Source organism: Pezoporus occidentalis, unplaced genomic scaffold (genome assembly GCF_034315485.1).
Source record: "Pezoporus occidentalis ecotype Australia unplaced genomic scaffold, CSIRO_AGI_Poc_V1 ctg59, whole genome shotgun sequence".
NCBI lineage: Eukaryota > Metazoa > Chordata > Aves > Psittaciformes > Psittacidae > Pezoporus > Pezoporus occidentalis.
Window position 1 is genome coordinate 1,042,311 of NW_026915932.1, and position 23,956 is coordinate 1,066,266.

General features: G+C 37.3%; 1 protein-coding gene across 2 annotated transcripts; it reads right to left on the reverse strand.

Annotated features, from left to right (window-relative positions):
* Positions 1-5,031: 5,031 nt before the first annotated feature.
* Positions 5,032-14,916, reverse strand: RGS13 (regulator of G protein signaling 13). Of its 2 annotated transcripts, XM_062639025.1 has the most exons (5): positions 14,236-14,916; positions 11,610-11,678; positions 9,156-9,217; positions 7,076-7,242; positions 5,032-5,494 (listed from the first exon to the last, which is right to left on the reverse strand). In XM_062639025.1, exons 2-5 carry the CDS (start codon positions 11,672-11,674, stop codon positions 5,297-5,299), a joined length of 492 nt encoding a protein of 163 aa, XP_062495009.1. In that variant the 5' UTR covers positions 11,675-11,678; positions 14,236-14,916; the 3' UTR covers positions 5,032-5,296. The 2 variants fall into 2 exon arrangements, with proteins under 2 accessions (XP_062495009.1, XP_062495008.1); XM_062639024.1 differs by lacking the exon at positions 14,236-14,916 and having other exon boundaries at positions 11,610-11,804.
* Between the last annotated feature and the right edge of the window lie 9,040 nt (positions 14,917-23,956).

A 23,956-nucleotide genomic window follows, 5' to 3' on the forward strand; every position in this document is an offset into this window, starting at 1 on the left:
AGAGAGGGTTGTGAAGGTGGTCTGCAGCCCATAAGCGGGGGTTTGCCGTGGTTAAACACACACACAGACACATACACACATGCTTGCATAATGTTTCCTGTTTTGTGAGGTGCATGTCCTTGCAGTAAGGTGCTGCTCTTCTTCCCTGGACAGTTGCATTGTACTTTTTGTTGAGCAAAATCTGAGGTGCAGGACAGAAAAAAATTCTGTATAAGCGTGGTCATCTTGGGATAACTTATAGCAATTTTGGAGGGAAATTCAAATTATAGAAAAACCAGCTTTTCAGTGAATATTTTAAGATGCCAGGGGTGGGTAAAAAAAGCTAGCAATTATTAAACCCTTAGCTAATATAGTTAAGAAAGCAGGCTTGTTCAGTTGTGTACGCAGAGCCATCTAGTCCTACTAAGATGCTATAGGATACTCTGTCCATTTGCCACTGCAGTAGGGGATGTGCAATATGCTCATCTACCTGGTCAGACCTACCAGCCCCAGGGGAAGTTTTAGATAGCCCAAGGGCACTAGATACTGTAAAGTCTTTATGCATTTGAGTCAAGACAGAATGTATATGTACTTAATGCTGACCATTAGCAGCATGCTTTAAGATGTCTCCTTCCGTGACACTGTTTCTAAAAGGATATGCAGACATAAAAAATCAATAGGAAGGCACTGCCTAGAATCCATGATTTGATGTTATCATGCTCTTATAAATTTATATTTACATTTCTGTCTAAAAACACAATTGCACACTTTGGCTGCAGTGGCTGATGTCTTGTTGCAGGTGTAATAAAAAGTCATAGTTCTTAGAATCTGTGCACCTATGATGTGTAATATGTAAAGAGTGCTTGGCTACATGATTTGTTTCTCCAATATACAATTTGCTTCTTTTGTGTTTTTTTTTTTTTTCCTCTTTCTCTCTACTTTGTTGTACCTGTTTCTTTTTTCATTTAAAAAAAAAAGAAAAAGTTGTAATCCTTTGTGCATTCTAATCAGCCCCTGAATTGGGACTGCTATTTTGAATTTTAATTTAAAATTTTATTTTATTTTATTTAGTTTGAAATATAAGATTTTGAAATCAAAGCATTCAGAGCTGTACAGTTACTCAGTGCTACTGACAAGTTATTAAATGGGTAAATCCTCCAAGAGAGGTTACCACTTCTGTGAAGATTTGTTGTAGGGCACTGTAGAGAAGCCTTTATTAGGATACTGAATTATTTTTGCCCAGAAAAGGCAACAGTCTGCAGCAGTGTTATCCAGGTAACTGGCATGTACAGAAAAATGTTCTTTCCCAAAGACTTTTTCCATTGCACTTTCCTCTGTGTTTAGTGAACATTAGACCAAACATCAGTTTCTGAAGGGACCTGTGATTGTAACAGTACTATATATTTGGCAATACTTGGAAATGCTACAGTCATTTCCCTTTTCTCTGAGGCTGTAGGTTCCTAAACATCCTTATCTGCACTGTAATTGGTGGTAAACATCTCTGTTCATATTTGCTTAAATCAGCTGTCTACAGTATGAAGTTCTGCATATTACTTCATTACTATGCTTAGAGTGAGACTGCCTGCTTTTATTTCTTGAGGTTTAAAAGCAGAAATATCTAGAGTTAATACGGAAGTATGAAATAGAGAGAAATTGAGAGAAAAGCCTCCAAACAACTCAGTCACTGAAGGCTTTTCATCAGACAGCAGCGAGACATTATATATTCTCATTTACCATCCATCTATACAGAAAAGATCAGGCTAATCTATTTTTACAGTTTTATTTTGACTGGCTCTAATTATAAGCAGATCCTTACTTTATCTTTTAGACCTGATATACAATTTGCATTTGTTATTCTACATCTGTCATCATCTATACACATAGACTGGATGTGGAAGTCATGAAAGCAGCAGTATAAAAATAGAGTAGGAAATGGAGGAAGAATTTTGTCACTTTTATCAAGAAAGCAGGCCAACACAGCTCGTACGTACAAAGTAAAATGATCCAATTATCAGCTTTTTCAAAAACAGCAACCAAAAATAAACCCAACTAAACAACCAAACCTCCCCACCCCCCCAAAAAAAAGCCAACCAAATGACAGCAAACAAACAAAAAACCATCAGACCATCTGTCCAGTATTTTTTAGGGAGCCTGAATAGGTCAACAGTTTCCATGGTTGTATGCAATTAATTGCCATAGTGTTTTTATTAATCTGAGTTTTTATCTTGCCAAATATAATGTGTTTGAAAAATTGCTATTGTTTGATGTTATAATTTTTTTATTCACGTTAAATAAACAAGGGAAGAATGAGAGAGAATTCTGCCAATTTAGCCATTTTATAGTGTTTTTTTAATCTATCTGAAGAGTAGCTTTGAATGATTAATGTGAGCAAATACCCTTTAGTGTTGCCTGCCAGTGGAAAGCGTACCTGGGCTTGTTCAAGTCCTGTTAATGAAAACGTTAAAAGCAGTGGTTTGTTATTGCTGCTGCCATTAGTAACTGGTTTATGAATCATGTGATCTGGTGAAATACACTGTCATTGTACATCTGGTCACACCAAAGAAAAATCAAGCAGGAGCAAGATCTCTACCAGTTAACAATAAATCTATTTGGGGAAAAGACCCTCTTGTCTTCCAACATTGGGATGCACACACACACACAACACACACAAACCCAATCTTTTGGTTGCTTCTAGAAGGAAATGTAAAGTTAACACACCTGCCAGCAATAAGGGTTGCTAGATTAATGACCTGTTAGCAAAATAAATGCTAAATATTTGATGACATAAAAATGAGTTCCTGGGTCCCTCTATGAGTTCTCTGAGCATTCTGTATGGATGAATTTTTCCTTTTTCCCTCCCCCTCCACAGCCCTGCCGAATAATCTCCTTTTTGAAGGGAGAAGGCTTCTGTCTATCGACACACTACCTGACCAGCCTCTTTGTTTAAGCCCTTCAGAAGACTGCATGTGAAGCCTGTTTGGATGTGGAAATATATCCTTGGTCAATAGAGGCCTTTTTCACTCACAGACTAGCACCTAGGCCTTCTGAATTTCTAATTCATACAGAAATGGGAATGCTTTTCATAGTATAGTCCTTTGTTTACTTTTTTCTTCTGCTCAGGTTGGCTTTTGTCATGTATCTGCTTCCCTGCAGGGATTGCTTTTTTAGTAGTTTCTCCAGTTTTTCTTTGCTGTGAGGTTGTGGCATCTGCAGGGTCAATCAAGCCAAAGACCAATGCACTGTACATGCATCAGCAGTTAAAGAGCAGCAAGAGCTGCATTGTCAATGGAGTCCTTGCTTGCTGAAAGTGGTTTTATGAGCTGACAATTCACACAATTATATGATAATCCATTTATATAAGGTCAGTGTAAAAGGAAAGAGTTATCTTCTATACTAACAATCATTTTTCTTACAACACTGAAGTTACTTTAATGTTTCCTATAGTAGTGTAGATTGTGCTCAGACTTGCTTTGTATTCAGCTTTAGACATGAACATAAATTCTGGCTTAAAAATTTTATTAAAATTATGGGCAAAAAGTATTTGTAACCCTAGAAATTGATGATAATTATGATCACTTACACTGTGGTTCATGTGTTGGCATCAGAGCACTCATAGACAATCACAGTTTACCAACATAATGTCATACAAACCCAGGAATCATATTATGCATTTTGAAGCTGTTGACCAAGATATTTATCTGTCATCAGTAAATCATTGTCCCTGTTCCCAAATGTAACCTATATTGTACACCACAATAATACCACTGCTCAGAGACCCTAAACAATGATCATTCTTTCAGGAGGGATTGAGACTTTTCCTTAAAATATATTCACAAATAATATCTTAATACGTGGTCAAGAGGAATGTTTTAAAAGAACAACTGTAGTTTTTCTTCATTACAAGATAGATGCCACAGAAGTGAAACCAGATTGTTTGTTCACTGTCTGCACTGACGAGTGTCTTCATGGTTGCCTTTAAGGAAAAGGCTTAGACATTCACTTTGAAAAATCATGGGAAGTTCTCAGGAAGACCAAAAACTTACTGTGGTTAAGTGAATGGCACAATGAACAGGTGTGAGTTTTCCATAGAAAGACTAGGCTTTCCTAACAGAGGTGAGACAATAACATTGTCACAAAAATTGCCTTTTAAAACTAGGCAGACAAGTTACAACTTTAAGTAATTTAGAAGCATAAGCTAGCAACATGATTGAAGTAATCTCAGTTAAATAAATGTATCCAAGTGAATGAATACCTCATTTCTCCTGTGAAATCACTCTAGAGGATCGGTGTGATGCTATCAGAGTTTGTGGCTGATGTCAGAATTACTTGCTCTTTGTGCTCGTCGGAATAATGCAGTTTGAGAGTATGCTAGAAAGGTCTCTTATAGATATGGCTTTTAGTGTCTATGCTGATGTACATTAAAATAATTAAATGATTCCAGTTTTAATGAGACTTGAGGAGTCAGATTGGTTTTTGAATGTAAACCAGGCTACTTCAATACTTGTTCAATGAATCAGTAAGTTGTCTTTTACAGTTTATGCATGAGAGAAAGAGCCCTGTTTGTGTTACAGTATGATGTTCAAACATCAGGCTTGCTTGTATCTAATTACTAGGGTGACTGAAGGGAAAGAAATACATTTTGGTATGCCCAGAAAAAAAAGACAAATTACTAATGAGTCTTATCACTGGAGATAAATTCAGGATACACTGGTAGTATTGTAGTATACCATAGACCAAGTATCTCTCTAGATTATGTTGCACATCATAATTCAGCATAAAATCAACTCTACTCTGTATGAATACTACACTTCATAGTTTAAGATTAAGCAAATAGCTGTACTTCATAATGTATCACCTATTACTTTGGAAGAACACAAGAATAAAACAACAAAAAAGTCAATGCAGCAATGCGGGTGTTTTTTCTTCTGTGCTATGTGAGGACAAACATGCATTTTCTAGCAGCAAAATCATTCTTTTATTTCAGGCCTCTCCAAAAAGGAATGCTGAAGATGTTATTAGAGCTCTAATATCAGTAAAAGACTAAACCCTTAGGCAATCCTTTTCAGCTGAAACTTCTTTATACTTAGTTTTCACTAGCTTTTAGGGTTTCATTGATGGGAGAAGAAAACAAAATCAGAACTGTTCCATGGGGAAATAAAGGGAAGAGGAAAGACAGTGCCTCATCAATTCTAACATAAACAAAACAGTTGAGCAGATTAGTAGTAATATTTGTCCACTGTCCAATTTCTTCTGTCTGCTTTAAAATTTTAATATTTATATGCCACAGGAAACCTTTCTAAATTTTCAACCTTTCTGTTTAATTTACCACTGAATTGCTGCCATTATTTTGAAGGCTGTGTTTGAGGTTTTGGTAGAACTTTGATTCAAGAAATCGTGGATAAGAATCTCTTTCCATGTGCATGTAAATTATTCTCTGTGCTTCTTCAAAACAGGACTGTGTTGGCTCTTGAATATTCCTTATAATTGCTTTCCTCGCAGGACTGTCAATGTTAATCTGAAACAGAAAACAACATTACTCAAGTATCACTGAATATATGCAAAGGAAAGGTAAGGAAGATTGAATTCAGAGGACTTTTATTAAATGCCTTTTATTTATATCTTTTCATATACCCTTTAATTTTAAATCAGCACCTAACGAAAAACATTGATTCTAGCAGAGTGGATTTCTCCTTATACTGCCAGAAAACCCCATCATATTAGTTGCCCAATTTGCTCTTCTTTTGTTGTTTGATGTAGTAAGAGGTATGGTAGTAGCTATATGGGTAGCTTGCTCCCTTGGGGACAAGAAGCATGGGAGCTGTCTGAATTTCCCAGGTTGTCCCACATCCTTAATGGAAAAGCCATATTGAACCTGACTATTGTGATCAGTGGAGGTTGAGAGTAGTGGTAAAGTCATTGCTTTGCTCCTGTGCAGAAAATGGGCCCTAGACTTCAAGCCTTAAGGAAGTTAAGCAAGATGCAAATACATACTATTTTAGGGGGGAGGAAAAATTGCACATCTTTTTTTTAAATGTCCTAATTTAAGCCTGTATATTTGATTGATGAATTTTGTAGTTGACAATACTGACTTTTTTTTTTTTTGAAAATGCAAATGTCTCGCTGAGTTTCCTATAGCTGCACACACTAAAAATAAAATACAGCAGAAAATCACTAAAAATGCATTTTCTTGCCCTTTGGCACTTAAAACCAGCAGAGGGACTTTCAGATTTCTTTAAGTTTTGTATTAGTGGGAATGGTTTAGTCATTTCAAACAGCAATTGCTCTCAGCCAGCATCTGAGGATGCAGCTGAGTTGGTTTTGGCTTCCCTTCAGTGTCAACAGGGAAGTTGCATTTTGAGATTCTATAATAATTTTATTGTCATGCATAAACCAGCCTGATTTTTCAGTTATGTTCAGTCTGCCAGAGGCAGCAACAGTAAAGCCAGATTGAGTTTATTTTTTGCAAGGAAAGTAATAAGCTGGAATAGTTAAAGGTCATAAAGCATGACTGATTGTGCAGGAGAGACCCTTGTCTGTATAACCACTTGTCAGGAAAATAAAATCACCCTCAAACATTTTGTATATAGATCTTCTCTGTTTTCCCTAAATCTTGTATTGTTGGAAGCAGAAAACAATTCTGTCTTGGAACCTTTATTTTAGCCCATTTTACAAAGGGGACAGCATTGGGTGGAGTTTTTACTTTGTCCATTTAGATTTACAAAGATCAGAGTTATATATACCTGTAACAATGGCATGATGCAAAAGCTATTGGAGTGATATCAGTGGCTGCTGGATCAGATGCTGAAAAGATTAGAACAGATCCAAGAACTTGGTTATTAATCTAGTTGTGCCTTTTCCTTGTATCTTTGGTGGATAGAGTTGAAAGATTTACCTATTGTCAAGACGTGAATGCAAGTATTAAAATTCTGGGTTCAAATGTTTTGGGAGGATGCATTGCTACAGTTTTCACTCTCAGTAATACATGAAGTGTTTTCACTCCCTGGATACCAGAGTGCAAATGCTAGGCATTTGTAAGCAACATTACACATCAGGTATTTTTATTTGAGGAGATAAAGTGCATGTGTTATTACGTCACCTCTTTGGGAGCCTGGGGCTGAATGTAACTTGTAAAAAGTTTCCTGGCCATGGAAATCCTTTTCCTCTGTGATGTGATCTTCTTAAAAGCTTCGCAAGCAAGCCAGAATTCCATATTTTCATCACTGTGCTCTGTCTTCAAGTAGGTCTTGTAAATCACAGGCCCATCTGTAAATATTTCAGAAGCCAAATTTATGTACCGTTACATATGCATTACCTTTAGAGTCCTTTGAAGGCAACAGGGATGTTTACAATGCAGTATATTTCTTGATTGTACATCTATAAATATTCTTAATAGATTATGTTAAAGTGGGGAATTAAACACTCTAACTCACCCTGAAGCCCTATACCTCAGCACTGCATTTTCCTGTGCATGCAGAGCTCCCTTTAGCTTCAATGGCATTTCACTATGCAGAGACAGAGCACAGAAAACTTTATTCTTCATGGTCTCTGTGAACATTATCAAACATATTCAGACTGACTAGTGTTTTTAAATTCCAGTTCCAGTTTTCTACAGAAGATACCTAAGTATTATCAAATAATCATGATTTGACTGATAAGACATGCTTTTCTTGGTGTAAGAACTTGGAGAAAAAACAATTAGCAAAAAAAAAAAGAAATAACTTTTCTTGCTGCTGTAACAGAGTGAAGTAAAGCAGTTAAAATAATACTGTCTTTAGCAAATAAGTGGTTCTGAACCTGAGGTTGTCTTTGAAACACCTGACAATGGAGTTTGCCTGCAGAAATCAGTGAGATCTTGGTGAAGATTAAATTTCTGAAGTGTCACTAGACTTGCTTTGTACAGAATTAGGTAATGGAGTCATTAAAATGCTTCTAGCCAGAAGAACATTTATGAAGCTTCATTCAGTGCTAGCAGTTGAGCAAGAATGGTACTTGCAGTACAAAGATGTGCTTTGAGACTGAAGCCTAAGATAGGCAAACACTTCACTTACTTTTCATAGTGAGCTGAAAATCCATTGGCTTTAGAGTTTCTGGCTTTTCACTTGGGTACACTTTCGCACTTTCTGACTCTTGTTAAGCATTTGGATGAATTCAAAATCAAGTAATAGCGCCATCTAAGTGTAGTGAATGAAGGACAGCATCCACGTACTGCTGGAAGCTATCAGCATTTTGTTTAAAGAAAGCTTTCTTACTAGTGCAGCACTCCGGGCTTTCATGTTTCCAGACACTGCCTGTCATCTGGCAGAAAGGGTGATTGCTTGTATCCCTGCCTGCTTGTGCTATAATTTTGTCTTTTAAGTGTTTTCTGTTGTGCAGTTTCTCACTGTGCTTTATCTGAAAACTGTTATATTTATATTTATATATTATATGTATGTTATATATATTATATATAAACATATTAGATTGTTTACTGGTAAAGATTGTAATGGGAAGATCTTTTTCTTTTTTTCTTTACACACAGAATGTGCAAATTCTGAAAATCTTGCTCTTTGTTTGCAGTTTGAAAATGATGCCAGTCCTTAGGAATAATCTTTAGGGGCTTGTGCTGTAACTCTGTACATGAGTTTCTCATCAGAGTTTTTTAAAAAAGTAGTTCAGTAGCGATGTTTTGCGGCAAGAAATTTATGAGAAATGTGGGAGTGCTCTGAGCCCTGAATAAGGCAGGGGGATGCTGGAGTGAGAAACTTCAGATTTGCTACTGCAGCTACAGTTCTTCCCATACCTGAGATGAGGGTCTGAGTTATCTTCCAGGGCATAATGTTATATAGATGTGCCATTAGGTATCGTGATTTTCCAAGATTTTCCACGTCAACTTTTCTTTCATTTTCTTCTAATATATATTGCTATACAGTGTTCTAAGCAGGAATATGGCAGGTAAACCTGCCCCTATTATGTGTCTTTAAAAGAACTACATGTCCTTGCAGAAATGGCAAGTTTGGGAAAGCATTTACAGCAAGCTACATTTATTTTCAGTTTGATGCATACTAAGCATGTCACACAAAGTTGGTTTTCATTAGTTGCATATAAACCAACATACATTATACTGCATGAGTTACTGATATTACTTCATGAGAACTTTTTCAGTAATCTGTCTGGGAAACAAACATACAATTACTTACATTTACTTGTTACCAGCTTTTCAAAAGACTGGGACCATTGCAGCACTTCCTCCAAAGACACCCTTTAGAAAAAAGGAGATTATTGTAGGATTAGCTATGGTTCAATGCATAAAAAATTAACTGAAATTACATTATTGAAAATCTGTCTCTAGTTTAAATAAGATCTGTATAAAACTTATATTTAAAAAGGTTTTTTTCTGAACACCCTAGATCTTATTACGCTGAATCAAATATTCTCTTTGCTGTAACAAATGTAGTTCCATCTCAAGGTACTCTCGTGCAGTTCTTCCAGATATGGCATTTGCTTATTTAAATTGTGCTTAGGAGAAGCACAAGGAAAATACTAGATTTCTAGGTGGGAGCCTCTTTGGGACAGGAATCATTATATATACTTTATGAAATGTTGGTGTTTGTATTTAGTAGCAAAGTCTTAAAGGGCTCAAGATCTTATAGTAATATTTACAGGCCTTTGACATCTAAATTGACTGGTCAGCTGAGAGCTGAATATAAGCTCTGAACATAAGGTAAATAATGAAAAGTTAGTGCAATCTTAGTTGTAAGGGACTTCTATTTCTCTCCAGTTGTTTACAGTATAGTATGACACATTGTTACTAATCTAGACAGTTCTTGGTGGTGATTAAAATCAGATTTCTTTCTTTCATGTTTGCTATTCTTAAACAATAATTTCATAAACTTGTAGGAGTCTCCTGCCTGATTCTGGGAAAGAGTATGGAAGTAGTGAGGTGAGAGACTAAACAATTTAAGGAAAAACAAATGTCTGACTGCCAATAGCTCCATTTAAGTGCACGTAACTCCATTTACACCAACAGATTTTTAAGTGTTGCAGTTATAGGACATTGATGCTGGTAACTTGGAAAAAATGCTTATGCTTATATTAGTAGAAGAAAACACAAGGGATATATTCCAGTGGGTGCTTTCCATTATGCGTCAGACAAACCTAGGAGGATATCCCTCTTACATTAAGTATTTTGTTTTCATATGAGCTACAGTTTTGACAACAGCAGCTCAGTATCACAGAACATTTTGTAAAATTTTAGTTAAAAGCAAAACTGGCTTTGGTGTGAGTGCTGCATGATGCTTCATAGATTTCTGCTGCACATCAGCCATTAGAAGCTTTGTAGCTTTTTTAATTGGTGAGCACCCATTTATTTTTAATTTGATAAAATTCTCTGTTTCTGTGAAAGAGTACATGCTGGGACTCACTGATTGTTTTGTCAGGCTTTCCTGATCAGTCTGACCTGGTCAGAGAAATATATTGTAAGAGAAATTTTGCCACTATCAGCTTCTGGTATCCATAAATCTCTAGTAGCTCTTGCCAGTAAAAGATACTGTTTTTTCCTTCCCATGGGCTATCAGCCTCTTCTGTATATAAAATCCTGAAGCATGTTGTTATGAGGAGTGAGGATCTTTATTTCTTTGAATGATTTTTGCCTTAAGAGCTGCTTCTGAGTCATATTCACTATTACTGATGCAAATGTTTTTTCATTTCTGTCAGCAATAACACTTGTATGCAGAATAAATGACAATCTTTTCTGTCTTACTAAGCATAATCAGTGGGGCTATTGTATTTCTATTTCTGATTATGATTTGTCTTTACCATTAATCTGTGAAGCAGAAAGAGTGCTGCCTGGTGAGGCAACTGACACAGAAAAACCTTTTTACTTTTTTCCTTAATTTTTAAAATTGGGAAAATGTAAAACAAATGTATATAACAAAGGCTGTTGTAGGGTCTTGTGGGAGCTATCATTCATTTATTATACCCTCTCCAGTGCGAGGGGCTCTCCTGGCTGCTGCTGCGTGGGAGAGAAGTCCTAGTTCAGGAGGCACTTTTGGAAATGCCATGCTGTCTGGATTTCTGCCACTTAACCTCATGCAAACAGCAGTTTTGGGAGTCATCAAACACACCTCGGTATTGCTGTGGAGGACACCACATGTTGGATGGAAGCATTTCATCACCCTGATGTGACACGCTGACCAAAAGTTCCAGCTATGATTGGCCTTCACTGAGGTTGGTAGCAGCTAAGGACTTGCAGGAGGAACCTGGGCATGTGTCTTATCCACCACATGTCTTCAGACTTTGCCAACAGTCTGAATTCTTCTAAACTATTGACCCAAAATACTTGTCTTACAAATTCTTCACAGGCCCAAATCTGGACTTAATCCAAGGATTAGTTTAGGCTTATACTATTTAATATAAAAGAGGTTTCCACTGAAATGTACCTTTCTACCACTAGGGAAATGACACTTGGCACTTCCTGTCCTATAAAGGAATTGGATATATGAAGGTGATCACCAGGGGTAGTTGTGAAGATGTTGCACTTTCTTGCATGTTTTCAAGCTTGCAAAGTAAACTTCCACTCTGAATTTTGATATTTTTGTCTGTCCTATTCAGCTACACATACTGCAGAACATAAATAGCTCATTGGTACTTACTTAGAACTGATCCCATTTTCTTCTGCTCTGAATACCTTGCAAAGCCAACAAGTACTTGGACTCATCCTCCTAAACATGAAAAATATGTGAGTTTTAAAGCTGCTGTGCTCAGTTCTGGCTGTCTTATATTCCACTTGTAATTTAGTCTCCATATAGCAGTGCAACCAGTTCTAGCAGTGTAATATGTCTAACCTTTATCTATGAGTCATGGCTGAAGCATTAGACTAAAATACCTTTTTGTAATTTGCAAAACCTTAAAAATAGTTATAAAAAAAAATACCAAGTAGTCCAATGGGTGTATCTGCCTCTTTGCTTCTCCAGTTTTGAAAAGAGATTACAAGTATGAACCTGACCTGAAGCAGAGATACCAGGCATCTTTACCCTGAAAGTTCAGGGTGACCTGAATTGGAGATCAGAATTCGATGTGAACTGAACAATACTGGGTAAATTAAGTGTCTGAGATTAACACTGATATTTGTCCAGCAAATATCTCAAAGTCAATTAAAAAAAGACTATAACAATTGCTGTAGTATCTTATTGGCAATGAGGCAGTCAAGAATATGTTTGTCTGAAAAACAAAATAAAAAAAAACCATCTTGCAACCTTGAGTATGTTTATTTTTTCTCCTTTGGCTTTCAAGTGATGCCAAGTTATTTGCCAAGGTTACATAGAACAGTAAGTTTGTATAGACCTGCCTGAAATTACAACAATAGTTTTAATTTATTTAAACTCTGTTTCTTTCAGGTCTGTGTGTACTGCTCCTAAAACCAATTTTTCCTTCAAACTGAAATGCAGAACAAGGCTGTATCTCCCAGAATTCTGAACCTGTGAAATCACAGCATTTACCTTTAGTCTTATTTTCCTTATTTCCCTGACATCTATATCCAATTTTACATTTTGCCCCACAGATTTCCCACAGGGTATTGATAACTTCAAGTCTGTTGCTCATGATTCCTGAAGCCCTGTAGGACTGCCAGTGGCTGTTGCCTGTTTCCTACTTTTGTGAAGATCTCTTAACTATGCTGTCTGCTTGCTTTCTGTATGACTTCTTCTACACTTACCTTTTCATTCCATTAACATTTACTCATCCCACCCTCCACCTGAGAGCAATCTTTTAAAACTACATAATATTGCATATTTACAATAACATACTAGAAGTCTGGCATATGGTTATTGCTTATCCCCTTATTTTAGACTGTTTTACCCAATGCTTTTCATTTTGGGTGTTTTCTTGTTGAAATCAGCAGTCTTCACTGGATAAAAAACATGAAGAGCAGCCTTGTGGCATTTCTGAGAGATGAAGAAGCTTATGTAGGTTGTCTACTATACAGAAATGCTCCATGAATATAAGATTAAGCAATATTAAGTCATCTAGTTCAGCTACTTCAAACAAAATTCAGTGTCAATCAGTAATTTTTTTCTCCAAGTGATTGCTGCATGAAGTCACATTTGTACAAGGAAATGTTATTGTGTTTAAGAACCATTTTGAGTTGGAAGCTTTAAACAAATACTGTTCTCCAGGGCTTGTTGAGTATACATGTTTGCCAAACATATATGCAGGGCTTTGTGGTTTTCTTCTTTTTATATTAGAAACATTTCCTAATAGACTGAGAAACAAAGCATGCTGATTTTATCTTTTTCAGTGCTGCTTTGGAATGTCTTCTTTCCTCTGAAGTATAGTCTGTGCTCCATTAGTCTAATGTTGCTTGCTTCTGCTGGCAATAGTCTTAGTCTTAAAATAAGGCAGGAATAGTACACAAAGCTACTACATGCCCTTGAGCAACTTATGTCCGTTTTGAACTGGCTGATCTTCACAAGTGCAGCCTGTGACATTACCAGTATTATTGTCTCATCTTCTATAGTAGATGGCTGCCCATTTACATCTTTACTTAATACAGCTTTGTAATGTTCAGCTAACTAGATTTGGATCATGTTTTGAAGCTCTTTTCATCTGATAGATATAAATAACATGTAGTATCTTTTTTGTTTGCTCATTATAAGTCTTTCTTGCCACAAGGCTGTGAGTACTTTTATGTGTATGAACTGTGCTTCCTGCAGGTATTGTAATCCAAAACTAAGTCACATGGTTACTGATCTTTCACAGAAGACATATAAGCCTATCTGATAATAAATAAATCCTGTCTGTAAATGATATAAGCAATACTGATCTGGAAATGACTATTTAACTCTGATTATATTTTAGATCAGAAAAATATCAGGAAAACTGCTTTGATAGTTCCAAGAACTAGATCTCTTTTATTTTTCAAACTACAACACACATTTAGATTTTTTTCAACATCTTTATACTATGCCATGAATGTGTAAAATCCTTAATGTCACAGTTTTTAGAAGGCAGTGTAGGTTTCAGCAGGGCCTTCAGAGAGAAACCTCTGTATGAAAATTCTAATTAATTGCCTTCTGCAATATCACTTAGCTTAGTTTGTACTAAGGGTATTACATAAAATATTCATTTATAAATAGGGATAAAGTTGTTTATACATCAGAAACATTTCTGAAATTAATGCCTTTGCTGTGGTGAGATAACATGCCAAGAGAAAAAGTGGTCTTTCCCTGCCTATGCTATATATGTCTGTTAATATTTCAAAGTAAAAAGCAATATACTTACAGTAACTCTTCCTGGATTGTTTCCCCTGGTTAAAATGTTTCATTTAGTAGTTGCATTTGTAGGAATAGTTTTCCAAATTCCTTGACCTGTTCTTTTTCTTTATTATTTTCTTTTCATGTAGAAGATCTTACTACCCTTTGGCTGTGTCTATACTGCTCATGTTAGTGCCTGACTCCTTTCTTATACGTACTATGGGCAAACAGTGTCTGTGGTTTCTGTCAAAAAAGTTTGGTTGGACTCTGATGCTCCACTGATAGAGGTTGTTAGCTCTGAAATTATCTTGACATCTCTGCCGATCAGCTGTAATGAAAAAAAGCTGTGTTTGACTTCACCGAAATCTTGCGTGTATTGTCCAAGTTTTGTGACTAATATTTTCCACTCCTTTATCGAAGTTCTTTGTACGAAAACTAAAGTCCATGTTGAAATAAGATGGAAAGCAAAAGTACCTTTGCACTAAAACTAAATTTCATCCTCTTACAGGCAGCATTATGAAGAAGTTTGCATTGGCATTGGGGAGCCTTTATTTTCTGCTCTGACCCATTAGTGTGATGCTTTTATATGCTTCTAACTGGATGCTAGAGCCGAACTTTTTTTACACTTGTATGAGGTCCTCTGTAATTTTTCTCATAACTGTTGCCCAGGGTATGGCTTCATTTTAAGTTGAGACTCAAGTTACTTGTTTCACTTGGTCTTCTCTAGACTAGTGTTTCAAAGCAGCCATGCAGTGCAATAGCATGAAGTTGTTGTGTTATGCCAGTGGTAGACTCATCTGTAGCGATACTGTGACTTTGGGAGTAAGCACTAGATCAACTAGTTGTAAATTAGCTACACAAGGGGGTGGGGGAAAAAGTCTTTCTTGAAGGTTTTCTGTCCTTTCTGGGGGCAGTTGTGATCTCTGGGGATTTGCCAGTGTCTACAAAGCACAGACTGTGTCAGGAGGGAAAGGCTGGTCTTCTCCCTACTTCATCTGACAGCCAGCTGTGTGCAGTGTGCAATGTTTCTTTCAATCTTGTCTCTCTGTTTTAACTCGACTTTCTTTTTGTCTTACAATGCCTCCTAGGCCAAGCATAAACTGTGTAGTATTTGAACTTCAATTGAAGTTAGAGCCTACAGTAATATAGTATGCTCATTTATTTTATTGCAGCTCACCCTACTGGTATATAGGTTTAGAGCAGAAAGATGTACATCTGTTTTCCAACAGTAAAGATTCTGCTGTGGAGGAAACTATGTGGTATGCACACCTACAGCAGACCCTGGTGTCTGACTAGGACAGTGCATAAGAGACTGCCTGGAAGGAACTCACCACTGGATCTGGCCTGTGCTTATGGAAAGGGAGGGACAAATAGCACAATGCAATCTATTTTCTATAGATTGTTATTTCATTAAATCTTATTTTGTGTTGTTCATACCTTCACACAGATTTTGGAGTATTTTGTTCCATTTCTACACTAGGAATGAGCAGAGGAAAATATCTATGTAATGTAGCTTGACTTAATTATTCAAGTAATCACAATAATGATACAATCTGACTTTCCCCCGTCTTCTCAAAAATATCTCTAATGCTTACACATACAGGCAGTTATATACTAAAAACATCTGAGGGGAATAACTTTGGCTTAAACATGAGAAGCTAAAATTGGCCATAAAGAATCTTAGTTTTAAAACTACTTAAATCAATACTTTTTTTTTTTTTTATAAAGAAGGCACTACATGAATAAATGTGACACTGGAGAGTTACATAATGAAAATCCCAATTACTTTGGTAGTCTACACTAGTGACTTGATATTTATTTGATTTACATATATTATGTAAAAAACTTTTGTCTATACATATGTACATATGCAAGTTCTTTTGCAAAAGCTTAAGTATATTTTATTTCTGCAGTAAATTTATGGGCATTAAAGGATAGCTCAACTAAAATCTTGGTATTAAAATGGATGATAATGAACTCTTTAGGGCTTTTTTTCTATCATCAACTGATGTTCATCATCAGGACACCCTATATGAGATCATCTCTTTGTAAATTTAAATTGTTCAGTGACTGAGGATTAGTAGCCAGTGACTTTATTGTCAAATATTTTCATTTACATATTACAGATATTGAAAAATACTGTAATATTGCTTAAAACTGAAATAAACTTGTTTTGCTTTTTTCCTTTTCCATGAGCTTGCTTTTACTATTAAGCTGAAGCTAATACTTCTCCAAACCTCCCCTTAGCTTGAACAGTGGGAGGATATTTCAGTACAGGATTTGTTGCTTATTTCACTCTGCAGTTTTGTTGCATTCTTGACCACGATCTAAAGAATCATTTAGAATCATAGAATAGTTAGGGTTGGAAAGGACCTTAAGGTCATCCAGTTCCAACCCCCCTGCCATGGGCAGGGACACCTCACTCTAAACCATCTCACCCAAAAATACTTAGTAGGTATCTGCAGGCACTTAAGTTTTGCCCGAGTGTCTTAGGTGGTTGACTTGCCGGTAAATCTGTCCTTGGATTAGTGCAGAGGAATTGTAAAACCAGAGATTTTGGCTGGCTGGGAAGCTCTCAAAGACTGAAAGACCCTGAAGGGCTATCGATATGTTCCTGTCTGCCATCACTGTGCTTCCCAGCCACTATGATGACTATCTTCTTTCTCTTGACAGGACTGCTACCATTCAACTTGTTGCCAGTATGATTTTACAACTTGTTTCTCTGAGTCAGCTGCTTTCCACTGCCATTTTTTCATAAAATGTTACCTTTCTACTTCCCTTCTGAGAATATTTAAAGCACATAGGAGTGGAGGATTTAGTCATTAACCAGATGCGGCGCTCCATTGAAAAGTTACACGACTGAATCTGAATCATTCTCTTTCTCTTATTACATAGATATTCCACTAGATGTCGTCTGGTCTTACCCTGAAGGGGAATTTATAACTTCCATGTGCATCAAACTGTGTTCTCATGAGGGTGGATGTGGGTGCAGGCTCTGGGGAAACTCTTTATAGCTTCATTGTAATGAATGATTTCATTTAGCCTGAAAGAGACTTCTTGTTCAGATGGGACAGTGAGACAAGCAGGTAACTGGGATATATGCTGAACAGGCTGTTTAACAAGTCTTATATGACATTGTTCCTTTGAATTCCGTATGTTTGCCACATGGGTGGGTGCAGACCAAATATAGTGTCAAGAGGGCATGTGCTATGTAGGAATCAATTATTGCTTGGTTCATTCAGTAGCTGAGTTGGACATGTTTTTTCTGAACACCCCCTTCCTCGCCCGCCCTGAGTCAAATCAGAAAACCAAAGTATCAAAACTGTGAAAATGGCTCTGTCATATCACAGCTGCTGAACTTGTTAGCTGTTCTGACCAGTGGTGTGGTTCCCCCCGCTCCCCCCGGGGATTAGTTATTAGCTGCAGCTAGTTCAGACAATATAATAGAATCATAGAATAGTTAGGGTTGGAAAGGACCTTAAGATCATCTAGTTCCAAACCCCATGCCATGGCCATAACCTCACATGTTACCCAAGACTCCATCCAACCTGGCCTTGAACACTGCCAGGGATATAAATTGACCATCTTGACTGCAACAATTTTTTTCTGGGAGTATTATCCTCACTGATGGGTTCTTGCTCAGTCTTATATTTCCTTTTCTGTTTTCTGGTGTTCACTTGCCTAGTAGCATCTTTGTTCATTCTCATACCTTCTCTTTATTTTTCCTCTTGCCGTTATAATCGTTCTTTCCTATTTGTGTTTCTATTTTAGTGCTCTTCTACTCAGTAATTCTTCTCACCCTCCTACATCTGTTTTGCACTAGTGAATGTGGAAGTAATGTCTGTCTCACTTTCTGTGTTGGACCCATTCTTTCCATCTGCCTACATACCCACTTGCACATTGCTACCCTTTCTCTCCTGCAGCACACCTATGCACTGGCATTCATGAATGTAGGAACAGTGCTTGCTGGGGCTTGCCTGGTGTCCTGTGCATTCCTGATGCAGTGTTTTACAAGGGCATTTTAAATAGCACTGAGGATATGCCTAGAGATCGAGGGCCAAGCACAGAAAAAGCAGTAAAATATTAAGAGGCCTTTGTTAACCCTGAGGACAGCACAAAGTGCATACTCTAATCTAGGTGCTGCTCATTTTTATTGCTGTTTAAGTGGGAATAATATAGAAATAATGGATCAATGTTCTTGCTTTTTCACTTAGTACATCCATTGACATTTCCAGTAGACAGTCCTGTTTCTATGCTTGCATCTTGGTGGTTTTGATCAGATTCTGCTGAGAACTTTCTTGCTATATAATTGAAAATAGCTTCAAGAAAAGTTAGGTTCAGGATACAGCACAGATCTGTTCACAGGGCAACAGGTAGCAGCATTCACAGATTCAGTGCCTTACTCTAGGCCACAACAAGCAAGAAACTGCAGCTATACAGATAATGAAGTAGTTTCTGGTGGAAACGCAAATAGGCATTGCCTGTTAGTAGTCACTGACTTCAAGAACTTGAATAGTTTCTATATTCATGGCTTCAGTTTTTATCTGTAAGTTTGGAAAAATCTTAAATCGTGACCAGTGTCAGTAAACTCTATCATCCGCTGAGTGACAACAGACTGAAGTCTAGGTAGCACTTCTGAAAGCTTTTCCTCAGTTGCATGACCTTTCTTTTCCTTTTTCGAAAAGCTGTGATATCATTATATGAGCCCCTGATATTCTGCAACTGAAGTAGAGAAAGGAAATCATGTGACTGGAAGCTTGGACTACTTTTTGCATGAACTTTCAACCCTCTCATTTAAACAGATTTCAGAGAGGTGAGTACTGTGGTTTGAATACAAAGCATTGTGTGCCCTTAGCTCTCTGTCAGACTCTGCATAAGACTGTCAGACACTTGCATAAAAGCTCAGAAAAGCTACTCACAAAGGCTACTTACACTCCCTGCAAGCATATTCATTTTGAAGTTGTTGCAAGCATATCCATCTTGCAGTTGTTTAGTGTAAAGTTATTGATTACAGTTTGGTCCAAATTGGTCAATATTTGAACACGTTAGTTCTGGGCCTCCTCTCCTGCAAATGTTTGTTCCAGCACATGAACAGTTTCTGGTTGGACTTTGGGCTTTGTTTGAACATCTTGAGTGTGTTCTCTATTTCCTCAGGCTGTCATGGGCAAGCATGCTTTCTTTTTCAAATTCTGTTCAATAGCAAGTCTCTTCTCTATCTCTAAAGCTGGCTTCTTGAGCTTCATTGTTGACAAACCATTTGCTGCAGTAAATACAGTACAGTGATGTCCATATGTAGTATGAAATTCATGGGTTACAAATTACAATTATGCAAAGAGTATTTATTTTTATTTATTTTTAAAGGTTGTCCTCTAATAGCAGCAGCCCTCCAACCACAGTAACTTGAGAAAAAGCCAAAATCCCTTCTGGCTCAACTGATGTCAAGGTTGTAGGCAATTGTACTGTTACTTTAACAAGTTTCTTTTCAAAGTTTGTTAAACAGCCAAAGTAATAGTCTGCTCTGTTTCTGTTTGTACATATGTCTAGAATGATCCTGAAAGGTTTATATTTCTGTATTTCATTTTTTACTCAAGCTAATTTTAGTCTTGGAAAGGACCATGTGAAAGCTGGTCATTGAACTAGTTGTGATATGTGCTTTAAGGCTGTCTGATGCTTAGGCTGTTTGAAGAAATTCAAGGCACGTAGTCAGTAGATTTTAAATGTTGATCATATTTGGGGTCTTTCAAGAGAATTTTTTCTAGGGCTGTTTTGAGATATGAGGTGAAATGAGTTTACTTCCAAAGTAAGCACATTAGTTCTTGGTTAATGTAAATCTTCTTTTTGTGACTAAAGCCTTTAAGGCTGTATTTACTCAAATAAAGCCAGGGGATTACCTTAAATTTTCTCCAACTTTGCTTCTGATCACCCAAGACAAATTTAAAGCATCCAATTAATATTAAGCAAGAACTTGTATTGCAATTTCTGCCCATGTTTAATGATTAAACTTATTTTCAAAAAGCTTCATTTATAGGCATTACACCCCCAGATACAATCCATCCATATCTCTGAACAGAAGATGAGAATACCTAATTTTTCCACCTATTGTCATCTATTTTTGTTTTTCAGATTCGTTTCACAATCATAAAGGAAATGACATCCGGAAAGACTGTTAGGTCAGAACGTGGGCAGCGATGGGTGGCACTTAAGGGCCTAAGGTGATGAATTTGTACTATTCATCAGCATCTGAGCTTTAATTTCCTTCTTCCTTCACTGTGCATATTGATGGGATGCCTCTAGTAACACACCTTGTCAAGGTATGGGAGAGAATGACAATACGTTATACCATAATTTTAGTGACATTTAGCATAATATTAAAAATACTTGTTTCAGGGAATGCATCTAAGAAAGTTTTCTAAATTGGCAAGGTTAGTCTTCTAAATTCATATTCAGGGTCTGCTATACTAGAGCCTTCCTGTAAGAAAAACTTCTCTCTGCAGCAGGGAGAAGTAATTCACTTCAAAAATACACATTAAGATGGTAGAATGATTGATTTTTACACTGAAACACTGACAAAAAATTAAAGTATGCCCTTCAGGGGTGAGGTAGAACACATAAAGGAAGCCTGAGTCAGTACTGCCAAATATTAATGCTTCTCCATGTACTGCATCCTGTTTTCCTATGCTGATCTGTATGTAGCTGATGGCCAATATGATGCAGCAGTTTTTATTAGAGACTGTGGATAGAAGAGCAAATTTCCATCCTGGATGGTATATTTTTTTTTCCACAAAGGGAAACCTAAATTTTGTTTTTTTAAAAAAAAATCAGTTGTATGACATACATATTTAATATTTTAATAAGTTCTGCATCACAGTCAGAGTCAGGTTGTTCTGGAAAGTTTTATCAGCTAACTGATAATTAACTCAGTCTACCATATGTTGAAAAAGGAGAGTTTCCCCCAGTTGCCTAACAATTTATTTACAAGATAGTAAATAGAGCTTGCATTCACAAGTCTCTTCTTTGAGTGTGAGAAGTTTCCAAGGAGGCATGCTTTCCGTATTCAATGTGTAACATGCTCTGTTTTGGAAGAGTCTGCCATACTGGGCAGGGTACAACCCACAGCTGTGAAACCAGGCTGCAATACTGAGGCTATTTATGTGCATGGGTGGGGGGAGAAGACGAGTAGGAAATCACAGATAACTTGATATGGTGCATGGGCACTGTAAATGAACCAGGGCTCACAGAAAATTCTGAGTCCTTAATCTCTTTGATCTGTATACTCTGCTGTTTTTCTGAGTCCAAAGAACCTCTATTTAGGCCACATTGTACACTGCATTTTGAAAAAGATTTTGAAGAAATGATAGAAATACCTATCTCTGGACTATTTTAAAGCATGTAGATATTAAGTGCCTTAAAGTACAGTAAAAGTTCTTTTGGTTTTACCATTGATTTATTACTTATAGCTTCTTCCTTCTATAATGTAGATTAGTATGGATGACACTATAAATTGCTACAAAATACTTCCAGATCTCTTGGACCTTGTTTAAGCAACCAGCATTGTATAGCCCTGCTATAGCAACAGATATATAATACTAGGCTTACAGTGGCATCCCGGAGACAGCTCTGAATTTGTGCTACATAGTTTTTGCTTGGCGAAACATGGTCATGTTGCCATGGACACGGGAGTGGGCTGGAATATCTCTCGAATTAATAACCTGGGTGAATGACCTTCCTGGTAGTTTTCAGATTTCCTATTGCAGACAAGGCGACTTAGAAATGTACTAAGGTTGGGTTGTAAGAAGCAGAATAGTTTCTTTTTAGGGAAAAATAACCTTTCTGTCCTCACACTGTACCAAATCATTAACCAGGGGAGAGCTTGTGGAAGAGAGTGAAAAGTCCCTTCTTTCCTGGTCAATTTTAACTCTGTAATACAAAGGTGTGCTCCCTGAGAGCTGCGTTAGTTTCTTTTAGACGGCTCTAAACAGTATGTTATATCATGTGTCACTTCCTCACTCTTTCTTGTTCAGTTGGACCCAGTGACTCTTTGTAGGAGGTCATGGCAAATGGTGCCAGGCAGCACCTGTGAATACCTGAGCAGCTCTGGTGGTTGCACTCAGTCTTTAGTGAAAAAATACAGTCTGCTCAATGCAAGGTCACTGGGCGCAGTGATGATGAGCAGTTATTGCTGCAGTACCCAAACCCATAGCTCCAGAGTCCAGAGACTCCAGAGTCTGCCTTCTTTTCACTTTACCCATCTCCAAGGCCTATGTTATGTCGGAAACGTGTATCCACTCAGTGCCCTACCCAACAGTCTTCCCAACAGTAGGTGAAATTGCTTCTGGCGGACAGTGTTCTCAGGCACCAGCAAGCCATAAATAATAAAAAAAACCTAACTGCCATACTATGAAATATGATTTTAGTCAGAAATTTCATAAAGGTGTGTGACTAAATATGGCAAATTTTGAAACTCTGGGGGAGTGGATGAAGACTGGGCCTATACTAATTTAGTGCATTAATGTTACTTGAAGGCTGTGTCTATTCAGGGGGTAGATATTTCATAGCTCTCTTGTCTTTGGTGAGGTTGAAGCTATGTGAACCTTTGGCCCATGTTAGCTGTGTCAGAACAAACATGAGGATGCCCCTTGTGTGGGAGGCATAGTTGTTCCTACTTCACAGGAATTGGTTTTATTTCTACTCATCCTGAAAAGTTAATTCATGTAAGAGAAAGTCAACTGGAGACAATGTTCTCAGTGGTTTGCACTGTTTCAGGACCATCAGGTTTTGCAACTGGATTCAGGTATATATATTTATCAAAAGGAAAATAATACTGAAAAGACCATATTTTGTTCTGCATTTACTGGCCTTGAAAGTAGGAAGATGTGATTTTTCCAGCTACAACAGTAGGTGATGGTGGAAGTTGGCAGCAAGTGCCACTTTATGTTCCTTCTAGAAGAGTTTTGCCTGTAATGCTGAAGATTTGTCCTCTCTTGGACGTCCCAAGGTCCCCACAGTGTGGCAGTATGACCATGGTCTGCTTTCCCCATGAGGTGACGTCTGTGGGTTTAGAGCTTCTCCATTTGGTATGGAATAATAGAGTCTGCCTGACAAAGCTTGTGTTATTTTGGAAAGTGGAAAATCTGCAAGGGTGAGATAAAACCTTGTATTGCCACCCGTGTGATAGCTGTGCCTCATGATGGTAACTCATTAAGACCAGGGCATGTAACGATTTATTTTCATTACGAACTCTTCAAGTCACAAGGTCTTACATACATCACATTTGGTAGTGCTTGTGTTGTCGTTACATAGCTCAAGTACAATCACAACTTTTCTTCTTTAGTTTTTATCATTGCCCACTCTGGTATAGGCTACTCATAGAACATTGCATATTTTAGAGTAAATTTAATATAACATTTGCAATGAAATTAAATGACATTTGATAATCATATTGGTATTGTAAATTAGAGTCTGGATCTTCTTGAGATTAGGTTGAATACGAAGCCTTGGGTGATATGGTTTAGTGTGAGGTGTCCCTGCCCATGGCAGGGGGATTGGAACTTGATCTTAGGGTCATTTCTGACCCTAACTATTCTATGATTCTATGAGTAGTACTAATATCACATGGAATGTGACTGCTAGTGAGTCTCACCAGTTGCTGCCTCTTTATGTAAGCAAGCATGGGTGATCTGCTGAGATCAACACGGCATCAGTATTGAAGAGGGTTGAACTGTAGGATCAATGATGAAATGTTTTCTTTA

Excerpts from the sequence above, each read along its gene's own strand:
- RGS13 (XM_062639024.1), bottom strand. The coding sequence starts at position 11,761 with ATGGAGACTAAATTACAAGTGGAATATAAGACAGCCAGAACTGAGCAC. Across the intron at positions 7,243-9,155 it reads AAAGCTGGTAACAAGTAAAT|ATGGGCCTGTGATTTACAAG; the intron begins GTAAGTAATTGT and ends AAATATTTACAG. Across the intron at positions 5,495-7,075 it reads AGCCCCAGGCTCCCAAAGAG|ATTAACATTGACAGTCCTGC; the intron begins GTGACGTAATAA and ends TTTCTGTTTCAG.